The sequence below is a fragment of the Aplysia californica genome, unplaced genomic scaffold (genome assembly GCF_000002075.1).
Source record: "Aplysia californica isolate F4 #8 unplaced genomic scaffold, AplCal3.0 scaffold00304, whole genome shotgun sequence".
NCBI classification, from domain to species: Eukaryota; Metazoa; Mollusca; class Gastropoda; order Aplysiida; family Aplysiidae; genus Aplysia; species Aplysia californica.
In genome coordinates this window covers 503,579-520,701 of record NW_004797574.1, presented here as the reverse complement: position 1 = coordinate 520,701, position 17,123 = coordinate 503,579, and the positions used below count along the sequence as shown (strand labels likewise).

The window sequence follows — 17,123 nt, the reverse complement described above, 5'->3', positions numbered from 1 at the left end:
AGAAGAAGAAGAAGAAGAAGAAGAAGAAGAAGAAGAAGAAGAAGAAGAAGAAGAAGAAGAAGAAGAAGAAGAAGAAGAAGAAGAAGAAGAAGAAGAAATTAACACTGCTGCACTTGTCTAGAGAAATTGTTATTTACAAAAAAACGGAACATACCTCATTCTTGACAATTCATTAATCCAAGACCACCTGCACACACTGTTTTGAATCTAACTTGGAAAGAATAGATTCCTGTGCCGTGTTAGGAGTTCACGTGTTGTGGTGCTGATGTTTGCTATCACTACTAGGCCTACCACAACTAACCAACTGCGGCCAAGTCTCAGGAACTCAGCAGTTGGCAGTTAGATCTGGTTGGATTCTTGCCTGACACTGTGGGAATTTCCAGTCCAGCATAAGCCAAAGGGACACAACGCCTGGCAACGAAAACCAGAGCGGAAGTGCCTTCATGGAACGACTCGCGCATCGATCGCAGCCAGGATGTTGATGTTGAACAACTGGGAAGAATGAGAGCCACTGGCCTACTACTGTTTGTTGACATGTCGTTGTAAGGCCAAGGTGCTACTGCTAGTGTTTAGTATGCATTGATGCATTGAGGAAGTGCCCAGTTTCTTACGTTGCAGTTGTGTCGTGGAGGAAATAATCTACATAAAGACAGTGTTCTTTCTTCCTTTGTGACCCAGTCCAAAAAAACTAAGCTCAAGAAGTGAATCAAAGACGAAAGTCAAGACAGACACAGAGAGAGAGAGAAGAGGGAGGGGAGAGGGTTGTTATATTATGAAATATGAGTCCTGATGAGAGATAAAAGCTCTCTATAATCTTGGCTGTTTAGTCTACAGTTTAGAGATCTAAGGTGTAGATCTAGAACTTGAAAGCTTAGACTTTGGTCTAAAAGACCTAGATTTTCTAGTTCTACTCGAAGTCAAGTCATAAGAACCTGGCCTGAGTAGCCTGCACTAGGACAGGCACAGGTAGGCCTAGACCCTTGACTGTTTATTTTTTAGTAGAAGCCACCAGGCCTATTTTAGATGTAGATTTAGATTTAGTAATAGGACTACCCAATAACATAACATTGAACTTGATTGAACGGACTTACTTTGGGGAGTTTTAAAAGTCCAGAGTGAGATTTAGATTTTACAGACACCCCAAACATGGGTGCACACACTTTTTAAAAGACAGGGATCTTAGGAGGATCGATCTAAAACACCAGAATTTATTTATTGTAGTAAATTAGGCAAGTGTTTCATGTCAAAATGGATAAACTTTCGATAATTTCGGGTGCACTGTTTTTTGCTGCTGACATCTTTGCTGTTGTGAGTCTTGCCATGCCACACTGGATCGTGTCTGAAATTGGAGGTAAGTAAGCTTTCGTAAATCGTACTTTGTCTGACAGGTAGATTCTAGGTCTAGAGAGCTAGAGTTTTTTGTTTTTTTCAAAGGCAGTTTGCAACCTAAATGATTAATTTACTCACTATAGTACCTATGACAAAGTCGCACAGGTTTGATTCATGTAAATGTTCATGCATGCAATTGTTCTTTGTCATCTTTGCCCTTGCCATCTTAAAAGATCCCTTGACTGAATACTGAATTTATGTAAAAGTATAAAAATATATATCCTCATATATTTGCATGCATGTATGTCTGATACTGATTCAAAATTTTTTATTTATAGCATCACACACAGCATGCAAATTCTTTGTTTGGATGTGTGGTAATTTATAATTAACGGTAATTAAATAGTAACTAGAAGGAGCACTAATAATAAATTGACTCGTGTCTCGACGCAATCATATTGTAATGATACCGCTGTGGAATCAGGCATTCATCAATTTTTGGGCAAAGGAATTTTTAATGACCACCAGTATTTTTTAGTTTTTTCATTTGTTTTGCAAGATAAAAAAAAAATACCCATCTGAGGGTGGCCTGGTTTCACAAGTAAAATTAGGAGAAAGTGGCCACCAAAGATTGGCGACTTCCAAAGCTTCAGTGTCCCTTGAAACTATATTAAATATTTTAATTGGAAATTTTTTTGGCTTTTGCCTTAGGTCTACATTTTTTGTGGGTTTTTTTTTTTAGTAAAATACACACACACAGAAATGTGTTTTGAAAGGAGGTTAAAAAAAGACATTAAAAAGTGAAAGAAAAATAAGGCTTATAGATTAGATTGCTGAACGGTCGGGGAAAATGTTGGTTTCTTTGATTTAAATTATTTTTCAAAGGCCTGACTTCACCTCGATGCCACACAATTTCACTTAAAAGTTTATAATTGTGCATTTCTATTGAAAAGAAAGTTCTCAAAGCTCTTATAATATTTACAAATGTTTTGTAAAATCCATTCCAGCTTTGTAGTAATGTACACAGATTCTCGTTTTCTGTTTACAATTCTGTCTCGCTCTGGTTCTCTGGGTTTTTTTCACTTCTCTACCGCTATTTTTCATCTTTGGTGTCTTTCACTCAGTATTAACTGACGTTTGTTTCTCTTCTCTTTTGTTTCAGGAGACACAAATATTGGTTTACTGAAGACATGTCTTACAATCTACGGAAGACCTTCCATCTGCTTCATGCCCAGCCCTGTGAGAGGGGAGTGGCTACTGGCCTTTATCTGCATTGTACTGGGGATCATCTGCATCAGCATAACCATCGTTCTCTTGGCGCTGTCCTATTGGGAATATCGCGTCATGAAGTTTGCCAGATGGCTGGGATTTGTCGCCAGTAAGTTTGTTTTGTTGTTGTTGTTGTTGTTTGGTTTGGTGGGGGGGGGGGGGTTTTGGGGGGGGGTTTGTTTGTGGGTTTGTTTGGTTTTTCCATGTTTTCTGATTTCGGTTAGAGTAAAATTACCCCCCGCCCCCCACCACCACCCGCATTTAAAACTGCTTCTATTGCACGATATCTGGAGTCACAGTGGGATTTGACACTTACTTTTACTTAAAAAACAAAGTAAGATCTGGTTATGTTGGTGCTCATGTTCATCAAAGAATGATTCCATCATGTGTATACAATTTTTCCAGCTTAAGATTTTGCTCACTGACTAGAATATTTGTTGCTTAGAAATACAGTAAAACCTGCCCTGACGGTCACCTCTATAAGACGGCCACCCGTACAAACGGACACTTACCATTTCCCCCCTTGCGTTTTTTCTCTATATAATTTAACTGTGTAAAACGGGCACCTGTCCAACGCGGCTGCGGCCACCATATTTCAACACACAACCCCTATCACACAAAGCAATAACACCTGTCTTAGACGGCCACCTTAGTGACTCCATTACGCTTTGTCATAAATCAAGCATTGGCCCCTGGAGTTGCGGGCGAGCCGTCATAATCCAAAGACCTGTCGTTGTTAGGTAGTCTCTCCAACTGATCATGTTGCGTAGGCCCTTCCCACTGTTGACCAATAGGTAACAAAATTAATTTTCAGCTGCTGGGGAGGGAAGCGTGTGATCCTTCATAACCCATAAGCCCCGCCCAGAACCCATACACAAATCGCAAGTGAGATGAGTGGTCACTGTTTACCCAGTCTGTAACAAAGTAACAATGGACATCAGCATGAACTTGTGACAGAAGCGTTGTTTGTTCTCCGAGTGGTAGTTCGTGTTTTTGTTTTACCACAGGCTAGCACTTGGTCCTCCTTGTTTGACACATTTCGTTTTATTGTCACCCGTGCACAAAAGCAGCAACAAAAGAAAAGAAAACCAAGCGAAAACAACAACAACAATGCAACTACCTTCGGTTGGGACCTGAGAAAGGGAGGGTTTGTTTTCTCAGAAAGGAATGGCTTGTTTTCTTCATCTTGATCAGTCCTGTCTAAAACGGCCACATAAATACGGCCACTTTTCTCCTTGACAATGGGTGGTCGTCTTACACAGGTTCGACTGTATGTAATATTATTTGTGTAATGATATATATATATATATATATCTAGCCTGTGACACTCTACCGTTCCATTCTATGGTCATGATATAAACTGGCTACTGTAGAGGTGTGATATGTGTAAATAAGTTATATATAGAGAGTAGTGAAGCAACTGCAATTGAACCTGCTCTAACAGCCTCCTGTCCAAATGACCATGTCCCACTTCCTTTTATTTTTAAATTATGATAACACTGAGCAAGACATCTGCCTGTTAAAGACAGAGTTACTTTTTCCACAAAAATTTCAGTTGTATATTTCACCAAATTAATGATCTGTTCTCTCTTTCTTTTTCAGTGATCCTGTTCTGTCTGGCTGCTGTTATCTTCCCCATCGGCTTTGACATGGACCAGATTGGGGGTGAAGCCTATCAGCTGCCCAACAACTATCGCGTTGGAATTTCCTACATCTTCTTTGTCCTGGCGTTGTGGATCACGGTGGTGTCACAGCTGTTTGCCAGCAAAGTTTGTTTGCCTCATTTTTAATACTCTGCACATTTTACAACTCCCATGCATGTCCAATGAGCAGTGCTCATTGAGACAGGAGAAGAGATATTAACCTCTTCTTCCCTGAACCATTTTTGTTACAAGGTTCAATCTACCTGTTCTAAAAAATCCTTATTTTTCTAAATATACATAATTTATTTGATTTAAATTTGAAAGTTGATTAACCATTGTGACCGTGCTCAGCTTTCACGTATTTTCACGTGCATAGTATGTCACTGTTTTTGTTGTAAGTATTACTGTTATCCCTAGCTCTTGGGTTTATTCAACTCTTTCCAGCTAGCTAGTCTATCGGAGGTTTACGTACATGTAAATGAGTTACATATCAAATGATGAATCCAGTAATTGGGAGAATTGTGGACAACTCTTTCCAGCTTGCTAGTCTATCGGAGGTTTCCGTACCTGTAGATGAGTTACATATCAAATGATGAATCCAGCAATTGGGAGAACTGTGGACAAGAAGGTCACCAAACTACACGGTACCAATAATGCCGACATTGGCATCATTTGTGACATTTAGTTTGATGAAGTTCTTTTCCACAATCCTCACAAATGCTAGATTCATGCCCTCCATTTTGTTATTAGAATCTGGACTACACTACGATTAATGAGCTGCAAAGATCTACCAACCTGACCAAATTTATATCTGGTCAGAATCTTTTTTTGCATTTAGTTTTGGTAGGGGGAAGAACCCCTTTATGATTATTGTTAACTTTTGTTGCATTTTGTCTTCTGTGTTCATATCCTGATTGTTGACTGAATTGTTGTATGTTTCTTGTCATAGCAGTCTGTCAAGGAAGACTGGGGAGTTGTTCAACGACAGGGAATGATAAGGACCGGTCTCGGAACCATGACTTTAAACCATTGGCTGTTGTTAGAAATGTTTGCATGGACACACCCCACACATTCATATGCTCAACCCTGTACCACTCTACAAACTCTTTATTATAATAGTTCTTCGGTTAAGGTCTGAAGATGACAATGTGTCTGATGAGGAAAATGTTTCGTAATTAAAGAGAAATAGATCGAATACAGATAAAAAGATGACTTACAAGTGCTTCTGCTCTAGCCAATGTGACACAATTCTGGCAGAGAAGTGGTTGCCACATTTCGAGCAAGCCCATTAATTATCTCATCTTGAATGCATATGGTGTTGTTATGTCGATTCACAAGTATAGGGAAGTTTATCTCCCTATCTCCGTCTTTCTGCGGGGATATTGTGTTCCATTGAACATAGATAGGCCCATACTGGTGGGAAAGAATCAGCCTGCCAACATTATAATGGTTGCTTTGAAGGACAAGCCGCCTAACCCAGATTGCGGGGGTTTCCAGAAATCTTTTCCTACACCAAAAGTGGGCATTGCCCTACCTATAGGAGAAGTTTGGTTTCATTGGTGTGTATATTCATTTGGCTATAGAGAAACTCTCCTTTTCTTCTAAAGAAACTGAACAAGGGTCCAGAAAACTTTTCCTTCGATATTCTCAAAACTACATTTTTTGGAATAGCCCCCTTGTACTTAAAAGTGACCAAATGGTCTAAGCTCTTTTGATGGGGGTGTATAAAGCCTAAAATCCTAACAATAATTATGATTGACAAACTCTGTGTGTAAAACTATATATTATGTGGTAAGTAGCCAAGGGCTGCTTTATGCATGGTATAGTGATTTGTGTCCATCTGATGTGAAGAGTACAGTTTTGTATTCAGTATACTAGTAGAGCTGATGTTTTGTTTCAGGGAGTCATCAGAATCTATCTCTAAACAAGCACAGGATGTCGAATTGTACAACAAAAGTCTAGCTATTGTTTTGGTCTTGTTTTTTAAAAATTCTTATTGATGTGCCTGAGTTCCATGGATGATATTTCTATTGCCTGTTTAAGAAAAATTAATAACTTTTCTGAAAAGATTCTCATGACCATACAGAGTTGACAGAAGAATAAAAATGTTCAAGTTTTTGCTTCTTTATAATGGCGTAAAGATAGTCTGCTCTTTTTAGAGGTTTTTTTTTTGTTTTCCATGTAGTAAGAGTTTTTCAACGCTTGCAAAACAAATATAGGCCATATAAGTGCAGAGATTAGAGATGTCACTAGAGAGTAACATACAAAGAAAAGAAGGAAGAGAGGAGAGATAAAACTATAGATGTTTGGAAGGATAAAAGGAGCACAATGTATAGTTTGTATATAACTGATAAAGGAAAAAAGTCAGAGGAAAGTAATTGTACAAATTGTGGAATGTTCTAGTCATATTTGTTGAAGTTCTTCTACAGTTTTTGCGTTATGTATAGCATGTATTGGTCATCATGCTTTGTACAGTACTGGTTTGGCTTTGCGATAATTTCATAGAAGCCCCCCGGGGGTAGTGCCACTGACTGTAGTGTCATCCCCAAAGAGGGGACATTTCTCGTTCAAGCATAGTAGAATTGTAAATGGGCTGATTCTTGTCACGCTCATAACTGTGCCTGATCTACAACAGGGAACTGCTGCTTTTTCTTTCCTAATCCTTACTATTGTCATTTTTCCTCTACGTCTTTTGTATGTTTGTCACTCTCTTGTGACCTGCTATTTCCGGGGTGCCTTGCTAGTCGAAGCAGACCTTGTGCTGTTGAAGCTAGAGAGGTGAGCAGAATAAGTCTGATTCCCTGTAAAGACTTCTCAGTTGACATCCACCCCTTGGCACTCATATGACCTTATGCAGTTGCGAGCGCCGTAAAACCCCTCTACTATAAAAAAAAAAAACCCAAAAAACTCATAGAATTAATTTCTAGTGTGTGGATGGGGTTCAGTTCAGTTGCGTGGCAGCTTTCTATTTCATGTTGCTAGCATGTGCTGTGCTGTTGCTCGTGGAAGACATGAGGCCAAGAGGGCAACTTTTATAGAAAACATCTCCATCTGTCTGCTTAACCCTATCCGTACGTCGTGTTTTACAATCGTATCCATATGACGCGGGGAACTCTGTGCCACCACTTAACCTTATCCATACGTCGTGTTTTACAATCGTATCCATATGACGCGGGGAACTCTGTGCCAACACTTAACCCTATCCGTATGTCGTGTTTTACAATCGTATCCATATGACGCGGGAACTCTCTGCCAACACTTAACCCTATCCGTACGTCGTGTTTTACAATCGTATCCATATGACGCGAAGGTAGGAAGAAGGCGGTGGCGATGGATTGGACATACTCTCGGGAAGTCAGGCAGCTGCATAACAAAGAAAGTTTTGGATTGGAACCCACAGGGCAAGAGATCAAGGGGAAGACCTCGTGGAACTTGGAGAAGATTCACAGAAATCGATGTACAGAAAAGTGGGAAGACATGGAATAACATCAAGAGGCTAGCCCAGGATAGAGAAAAGTGGGGGGTGTTTGTCCGTGGCCTATACCCTGGTGCAGGGTGAGAAAGGCAATGATGATGATGATGATCCATATGACGCGGGGAACTCTGTACCACCACTTTCCAAAGAGAAAATTTACTAGTTAATCTGATCTGTACGCTCTGCATAGTAGTCTGTCAAAATGATTTATGGAGAAATTCTGAAATTTTCAAAGAGATCTTCGAACTGGAAGCATTCTAAAAATGTGAAGAATACAACCCCGGGATACAAAATGACTTCAGGCGTATGGATAGGGTACTGTATCCCAGTCGGCCGAACTAGGCCCTGACAGGTAGGTTTGGAGCAGCCTGCCACCCAAATGCTCTATATGTGAGGCAGCATGGTGGAATCAGGCTCTTGTCAATTTTTGGGCATGTAGAGTTATTAGTTTCATTATAAAGCTTGTTCACTTGTCTTTATTTGGATGAAAAAATATCCATTTATCTTGAATACAAGTTGAGCTTTTTGCGAAAGAAGGAGGCGGGGGTCACCTGTTTTCAGAGGTAAAATTAGTGAGAAAATGGCCGTCAAAGAGTAGTTATTTCCTTAGCTTAAGAGTCTGTGATAACTGAAAATTTACTTTTTTTTTGTGCCTTTAATCAACGTTTTTCAGAAAAATCCACACAGAAATGAGTCCTCTAATGGACATGACAGGTGTTGAGCCGAAAAACAAAAATTCTATACAAAATTCACAAACCTGAGGAAAAATGCAAGTTTCTTCACTTTGATTATTTTGACGAGAGCCTGATTCCACCACGCTGCCTCACATATTGTGCCAAAGGGGATGTAAAAATGCTTACAATTTATTTTGAAATATATGTTTTGTCAAAATCTCAGAACTCTCCATTCTTGATAAGTTGAGTACTTAAGTTTCGTTGCTCGTTGAGTAATACTGCTACAACAACGTAGTGCATCTGGGGAAATGGTCCTCACAGTTCACAATGCCTCAGAGCTGAACCACATTCCCAGAGGGCCAACATTGTAAGGGAAAGTTAATGGTTATTGAATCCTCTTCTCTTAAGCAGACCTGGCGAAGCACTGATAAAATTGGAGATTTTAAAAAATATATAAAATTTTGCCGCTCCGGGGACTTTGATCGGATTTGCATAAAATCTAATTTTTTCCCCTTGAAGTCCGGTTCCGTCAGGTTGGATAAATAAATAATAAATAATGTGAAAATACACATTTTTATTTCCTTTTATTTGTAACATTTGCGTGACTTATCGTCGTAAATGACGTAAAAACTCATATTTTTATGCACCTGTATTTTGCAATCCATTTATTTGCCATGTTCTGCTTGAACTTAACTACACTGGCCATTCATGTGGTCTGTATTGTTCAACAGTATTCTTTCCACTGAGAGAATTTTGTTTTCTGAATTTCTTGTTTTGTTCTCTTATGTCAAACTTTTCACTTACTTACAGCTGTAAGAATACGTCTTTCCGTCATTTTTTATTCAACTGCCAATTTTTATCAAACCTCATGTAAGTTGTTGGTTTTCATCGGTCCCTCCTTTGAGTCAATAGTATCATTATTTCCTGATTGCTTGAGATCTACCCAGTATAAATATTGTGAAAAGGGTATGAAAAGTATTTTTACTTGAATTATTTATCTCTGGCGTGTGTTTTGTGCAACATTTACAAGGTGAATGCACTTGAGTTGTAGATGCTTCCAATTCTCCTTTCACTGTCACCATAGTAAGTGTGTAGTCTCTTTACTCTTCAGATGGACCCCCCCGGGACAGTGCCACAGACTGTAGTGTCTTTAGGCCATTCCCAAAGGGGGGGACATTTCTCGTTCAAGCACAGTAGAATTGTAAATGGGCTGATTCATCCTGTCACGCTCATGACTGTGCCTGATCTACAACAGGGAACTGCTGCCTTTTCTTTCCTAATCCTTACTATTGTCATTTTCCTCTACTTCTTTTGTATGTTTGTCACTCTATTGTGACCCGCTATTTCCGGGGTGCCTTGATAGTCGAAGTAGACCCTGTGCTGTTGAAGCTAGAGAGGTGAGCAGAATAAGTCTGATTCCCTGTAAAGACTTCTCTATTGACACCCACCCCTTGGCGCTCATATGACCTTATGCAGTTGCGAGCGCCGTAAAACCCTCTACTATAATTTTTTTTTTTTAATCTTCAGATGGTTAGAGGGCGCTACTTGTAGCCCTGTGTCCGTTCTTTCCCACTGTTCTTCCAGTATTCGTCTTGCCTTTTCCCATCCTCTAAATAACTATCATGGTGTCAATGTGTTTGTCTTGCCTTTTCCCATCCTCTAAATAACTATCATGTTGTCAATGTGTTTCTCTATATTTGAACTCTCTTTTCTCTGAAAATAGGACGTGGACAAGTATTATGAATGCCGGCTTGAAATATAAATCTGTTGCAATTTGACAAGTATATAATATATTTATACTGCTCAGAGCCTGTATACTTTAATCAGGGTTGAGCTCTATATAAATATCATTTATTATTAAAATTTATTATTGTTATTACTTGTGGGGGTTTTTTCTCAAGAATGGGGTGAGGGGGACACTTTCCCCTGTTTTGGTGCTTTATTATACTTTATATTGTGCAAGAGTAGAGTACCGGTAGCATACTTTCAAAATATCACTCTTAGAATAAAATTCAACATATGTCTTTTCCTAATAGTAATACTAGCACTAGTAGCAGTACGTCTTCATCTGTTTGTATAATTAAATTATGTATCAGGAGATCTCCACAAAAATCTGTATCAAAGCAAAGGATTGACATGTGTACATTTTCCTCAGTCAAAAAGGTCATGTTTTTGTTGGTCTTTTGATGCATATCCATGTTTTGTTCTTTCTTTTCTTGTCTTAATGTAATCTGTAATAATGTAATAATAATAGAGCGTATATCCATGCTATACAGCATGCTCTCTGTGCATTACAACTATTATCATCCCAGCAGACTCTAGAACTTTTCTGTTCACACCCACCCCTTGGCGCTCATTTGACCTTGTGCAGTTGCGAGCGCAGTGAAACCTTACTAAAACTAAAGAACACCCAGAAACATTTATGGCTTCTGGGAAGCATACAGTGCAAGCAGCTGATTAAGTGCTATAACATTCACAGAAAAGATCTAAAGCGGTCTATAGTTGGGTACTCATTCCCACCTGGGTGAAGTGAGGAAAGTTTGTGTTAAGTGTCTTTAAGTACTCAATGACACAATGTCGGTCCCTTAGCAGGGTTCGAGCCCATGACCTTTCAGTCACAGGCCCAACAGCCTTAACAACTACTCCACCAATGCCACACATCTGTCATGACACATATGTGAGGACAGTAGGTCTACTGATTCGAGGACTTGTTATGTGGCACGACGGGGTGGAATCAGGCTCTCGTCAGTTTTTGGGCATACAGAGTTGATGGTATCATCTTAAAGCCTGTCCATTTTCCTTGTTTTTGGGTGAAAATATTATCTATCTATGTTAAATAGAAGTCGAGATATAGGTGTGATTGAAGGAGGTGAGGGTCATCTCGTTTCAGAGGTAAAGTTAGCGAGAAAATGGCCGCCAAAGTTGAGTTGTTTCTTTAGCTTGAGAGTCCATGGAAACTGAAAATGTACATTTCTTCTGCCTTTAATCAACATTTTTCAATAAAATCCTCACAGAAATGTGCTCTGTAGTGGGCATGAAACGTGTTGAACTGAAAAACAAAAATTCGATAAAAATTCCCAAACCTGCGGGAAAATGCCAATTTCTTGACTTTCATTATTTTGACAAGCGCCTGATTTCACCACGCTGCCTGCCTCACTATTGATTTCTGAACTAACTGGTTACCATGCACAGTAAAAAAACAACAACATGAAGTGTGTTACTGGTAAGGGCTTTTCTTTCGTTTAAGTGGCTGTACTGTGAAAGGGAGTTTTCTTCTCCCATAGTTTAAGCATGCTGGGGGGGGGGGGGATGATAAAAGGGCCATTCCATGACCAACAAAACTGCAGTGACACATACACGTATATGACCTGCTGAAAATATTTCTAAACAGTGGTAGCTTTAAAATGATACCAATAACTCTGTATGCCCAAAAATTGACGAGAGTCTGATTCCCCTTCGTCATGACACTATATATGTATGTATGTATGTATGTATGTATGGACGGACGGATGGATGGATGGATGGATGTATGTATGTATGCATGTATGCATGGACGGATGGATGGACGGATGTGTGTGTGTGTGTCTGTGTGCGCGCACAGCAAATACAAAGTATTCATGTAACTGCTCTCAATGTACGTTGTAATTATTGCTTTTTGCCAGAATTGATGTCCTATTTCAATTTGGTTAATGTATGTGTTCTGTTACAAGTACTAGCGAGAAGTCAATTTGGTTATTGCGCTTACTCAATAGTGTGCTCATACTCATTGTGTCAATGCATTAATAAAATCTACTTGTAAATAAAGTTTAGAAAGTCTTCTTCCAGAGAGCTTGGTTTTTGTTGTTGTTTTCTTATGGTGCTTCTATTAATTTTCACATACTTTACATTTGGACTTCTCTGTTGACATCCACCGACCACCCCTTGGCGCTTATAGGACCTTATGCAGTTGCGGGCGCCGTAAAACCTTTATTTTTAAAAAATTTTTTGGTAAGTGTTTTACGCGCTCGCAACTGCATAAGGTCATATGAGCCCGCGGGACACACCTAATATTTTCAGTGGGATCTTTAACGTGCGCAACTTGCACACGCGCCCTCCGAGATTTTTCGCCCTTGTCCGAGACGGCTAGGTGTAGATCTTTCCTACCAGAAGATCAGGGGTGTGGCAGAAAGCCAGCAGTAAGGAGGAGCAGTAGAAAGGCTGCAGAAAGAGTCAGGAGCCCAGAGGAGGGGGCAAAGGAGGGGAAGGGGCCATAAAACCTTACAAAAATAAACAACAATAAAACAATTATACATACTTTGTCCAAGTCAGCCTGGTCAAATATTCTTCGTGGGTGGTTGGCGTGTGCTCTGGTGGCTTCTTCTTTCCTATCAAACATCTATCATCTTTATAAATCTCCCCTCCTTCTTTTTTGTGTTTGTTACACTTATAACACCTCTAGTCTTCGGCACTTATTTGACCTTATTGTGTTGCAAGTGGCGTAAAACTCTTACTGAAACTAACTTTAAAAATATTCTTCTTGTGAAGGACACACACAGCAGTGATAAATATCTCCGCTACAGGATTCTAAACAGCTAATTCAGAAAACGCAGCTCTTGGTTTTTTCCCTGAATTCTGACTGAAATCACACATTTCCTGGAAATAACTTTCAGCCAGATTAACCAATCCAAATAGTCACTACAATGTTGGATTCTGAACAGTTAAAATGTGTGAGTGTATAATAGCCTTGCTTTTTCACATTTTCACTCTCCTGTCTGTAAAATTTACAGAAATAGAGTTAGCCATTTAGAATCCTGCAGCAATGATATATGTAAAAAAATATAACTTAAAACTAGAAGTTTCACCTCCATCGACACTAGAAAATTTAGGAGACAGGCTGCTTCGACCTTGCCTGTCAGGGCCAGCCCGGGATGAGAAGTATCATGTCCCAGTAGAAAACAGAGATAATAAAGATTCTTCCCACATGAGAATTGAACCCATGCCTCCTGCATGCGATGGCAAACGGCCTAATCACTACACCACAGACATCGGTACAGTGATTCAACAAAAGTACGGTCGCTTTTAAGGACAAGCGGGTTAACCCAGATTTCGGCGGTTTCCAGAAATCTTGATCTACATCAAAAGTGGGCATTACCCTGCCTATAGCTCAAGTTTGGTTTCATTGGTGTGTATATTTGTTTGGTTATAGTTTAAAGAAACTGAACAAGGATCCAAAAACTTTACCTTCGATTTTTTCAAAACTATTTTTCGGGAAAGCCCCCTTGAGCTTAAAAGTGACCGTATAACGAATAGTTTCTCCAAGCTGTGACAGGAAATTTCTTGTCCATTGAGTACAACCACGAAAGCGAAATAGAGAATCAATCTATATATATATTTGGCAACTTGGGAACACTTGTGTCACTTTTCTCTCAAGATTTATTGCTCCATTCCAGTAGAGAGTAAATGTAGTAAGCCAATGACTTTCAGTTGATGTTAAGGCACCGACCATTCTTTTCATTGAAAGGGGGCCCAGCTAGTCTCTTACTTATAATAATAAAGGTACCTGGTAAAACTGTAAAATGATACTGAACAAAAACACTATAAATTTTATCACAGTGACTTTTATTTTTAAGACATACCTTAAAAATCAAACACACAATCAGTTTAACAGCGACGCTCTTCCATACACCGAGTCTCTCACAATCCACTCCATGCACATACCAAGCTAAATCTAAGCAAAGTCAACCGGACTACAGCTTTTGAGGGGGGATAGGGAGTATACTCTTGAGATTCACGAAAATGATGAGCTGAAAAAAACAACAAGTCGTGCAACTTATATAAGTACATGACGTGTCTTAGTAGATCGTGGACGAGGGACTCGAGAGCATGAAGACATGATTCTGCTGTTAACTCTACTCAATCAAGGACTATTTCACTCATCAGTTATTTACACAATAGTTTTGTTTTCCCAATATCCTGACGGTAGATAAATCTTAAAAAATAAAGCACACTTGTGCAAAAAACAAGAGAATAGTGATGAAGACAACTCAACTCTGGATATGTATCAATGTATCGTACAGCACTATATATTGCAAAACTTTGGGAAACAGCCAGTTGTATTTCCACGATAGATTCATTAAGTAAGCAGGCGTGTGAATGGCTTCCAACATCCTTTCTATACACAATGTGGCCCATCGTCTTGAAAAAGGACAAACGAGCATAACATTAAAAATTATAAGTATACCGAACATAACATCTCGTCTCCAGGTTAAATCTATGTATTGTATTTGGTGCGTGTGTCAACATTTGAGTCGTAAAACTGCTGCAGGGCTTGTATAAAGACCAGAGTGGCTCCACCTCATGATTATGGCACATTTGATTAAAAAAACCATAATGCCAACAGCAGGAGAACCAACTTATCTTTCGTAAACACTTTTGTGAACAGGTTAAGATCACACAATCTGGAAGAGAAAACTATTTAATCCACACTCTATGTTATAATATACTTTACAACACTAAACTACGGCTTATTATAAGTGAGACCAGAGAGGAAATAAAAGCATTGAAAAGTGAAAAGATAAATGAGCGTACTAGTTCCAAATACTTCATGGTAAGTATAACATATATTATGGGTCTTTGTTAAATCATCCGCGAACTAAAGACACAACCATTAAACACAGAAACATGACACGAAACACGAAGTATGTAGTCACATATTACCTAGATCATCGAGTCACATTCGACAGGACACATTATGCTGTCAGCCCAAATATCAAGTACGAAGCGCAACTGTCCCTTCCTTATCAAAGAGGTAGAGTTATCCATTGATTGATCTCTGAGATCAAACAAAGCCATTCACAATTCAGCAGAGAAAAAAACTCACCAAAAAAAAAGACAGCAGATGTTTCCAAATCAAACTGAAATTTATCAGAAAGAATTGTTTCCCACGTTCTCAACACCTAATCACCTAAATATTAAGTGAGATCCATTACCTACGCGGCATTCCTACAATGCATTGAAAGATGTGCTAAGTTTCCAGTATTTGTTCTACATTAAATTTCAAATTGTCTCTTCATTTCCCAGCAACTTCTGCCATTCTGTTGAGCGCGCTGCCAGCACGGAACCAGGTGATCTGTCCCTCGTTCATCGTGTGCTTCAGCTGGATTTTGTCCACGCTGCCGTCTTGATGCTTGATGTGGCACTCCACGGGCTGCAGATACACGCACAAAACACACCAGTCAGCTCAACCTACAACACACCAGTCAGCTCAACACACAACACACCAGTCAGCTCAACACACAAATACAAAAACACACCAGTCGGCTCATACAAAACACACAGTACAAAAACACACCAGTCAGCTCATACAAAACACACAAAACAAAAACACACCAGTCAGCTTAACACACACAACACACCAGTCAGCTTAACACACACAACACACCAGTCAGCTTAACACACACAACACACCAGTCAGCTTAACACACACAACACACCAGTCAGCTTAACACACACAACACACCAGTCAGCTCAACACAAAAATACAAAAACACACCAGTCAGCTCATACAAAACACACAATACAAAAACACACCAGTCAGCTCACACAAAACACACGAGTCAGCTCAACACACCATTAAAAAAACACATCCGTCAGCTCAACACAAAACACACGACACAAAACACACCAGTCAACTCACAGAAACATACAATGGGTGTGAAAATTTGTTTCAGTGTTATGAGCAAGTGGCTCCTTTTTTTTTTTTTTTCAAAAACAAATTCAGTGTTGGAATCAGCAGAGTTCTAGGGTGCCAGAGGTCCTATGAATGTATCTTAGATACCGCCTCGTAAATTTATATCCCAATATCAAGAACCAAGAACTAACACTCATGTGAAATGCAAACACTTTTTGGCAACTTCAAGACAATGGATTAAAATAATACACCTCGGCTTTTATGATATGATGAAACTTGCCCAACATAATATATGGTGAAATGTTTTTAAAGCATAATGAGGTTCGAATCCAGCTAATTTATAAGAAATTCATACAATCGTTCTGATTACGAGACAAATGTGAAGTACATCTTTTGGCAGGACAATAATGATTCTACAACTGACCTTCCCAGGAGTAAGTTCTTTCAGGCCGACCAATGAGATGCGGTCAGTGGGCTGAATTTTGTCGTAGTCTGCGGGGTCAGAGAAGGTCAATGGCAGCAAACCTTGCTTTTTCAAGTTGGTCTCTGAAATGAAAAAAAGCCAAGACATTAATAAAATATAATATTTATACTTTCGACAGTTGCACACCTGCATAAATAAAGTAACTTACAAGTATACCTCGCGGGTGGTTGGCGCGTGCTCTGATGTCTGCTCCTTTCTTATCAAACATCTATCATCCTTATCTCTCCTCCTTTTTTGTGTTTGTTACTCTCTTGTAACACTTCTAATCTTCTGCACTTATATGACCTTATTGTGTTGCAAGTGCTGTAAAACTGTTACTAAAACAAAACCAGATGTATACCTCTTTTTCTATTTTTATAAATTCCCATGTCAGAGCTTACACACTGTCAAAATACACAACCCCCCCCTCCCCCTATAAAACACCAGATATCACAAACACAAAACACATAACTTTCCCCTCTAAAACACTAGATATAAAAAATATTAAACACATAGCTTTCCCCTATAAAACACCAGATATCAAAAACACAAAACACATAACTTTCCCCCATAAAACACCAGATATCACAAACACAAAACA

The 17,123-nt window shown here is 39.3% G+C and overlaps 2 protein-coding genes across 2 annotated transcripts in view; one reads left to right on the top strand and one right to left on the bottom strand.

The window, feature by feature from the left end:
* Positions 1 to 574: 574 nt before the first annotated feature.
* Positions 575 to 5,413, top strand: LOC101856439 (modulator of smoothened protein; the record flags this gene model as incomplete). Its single annotated transcript, XM_005101914.3, is given in 3 exon segments — positions 575 to 1,351; positions 2,492 to 2,707; positions 4,201 to 5,413. Coding segments are annotated over 3 exon segments (507 nt in total). The 3' UTR covers positions 4,389 to 5,413.
* An 8,556-nt stretch (positions 5,414 to 13,969) lies between these two features.
* Positions 13,970 to 17,123, bottom strand: part of LOC101860826 (aconitate hydratase, mitochondrial) — a gene marked incomplete in the record, with an annotated part of 43,257 nt that continues 40,103 nt past the window's right edge. Inside the window, 2 exon segments of the mRNA XM_013084592.2 lie at positions 13,970 to 15,576; positions 16,484 to 16,605. Coding sequence (XP_012940046.1) covers positions 15,439 to 15,576; positions 16,484 to 16,605 — 260 coding nt within the window.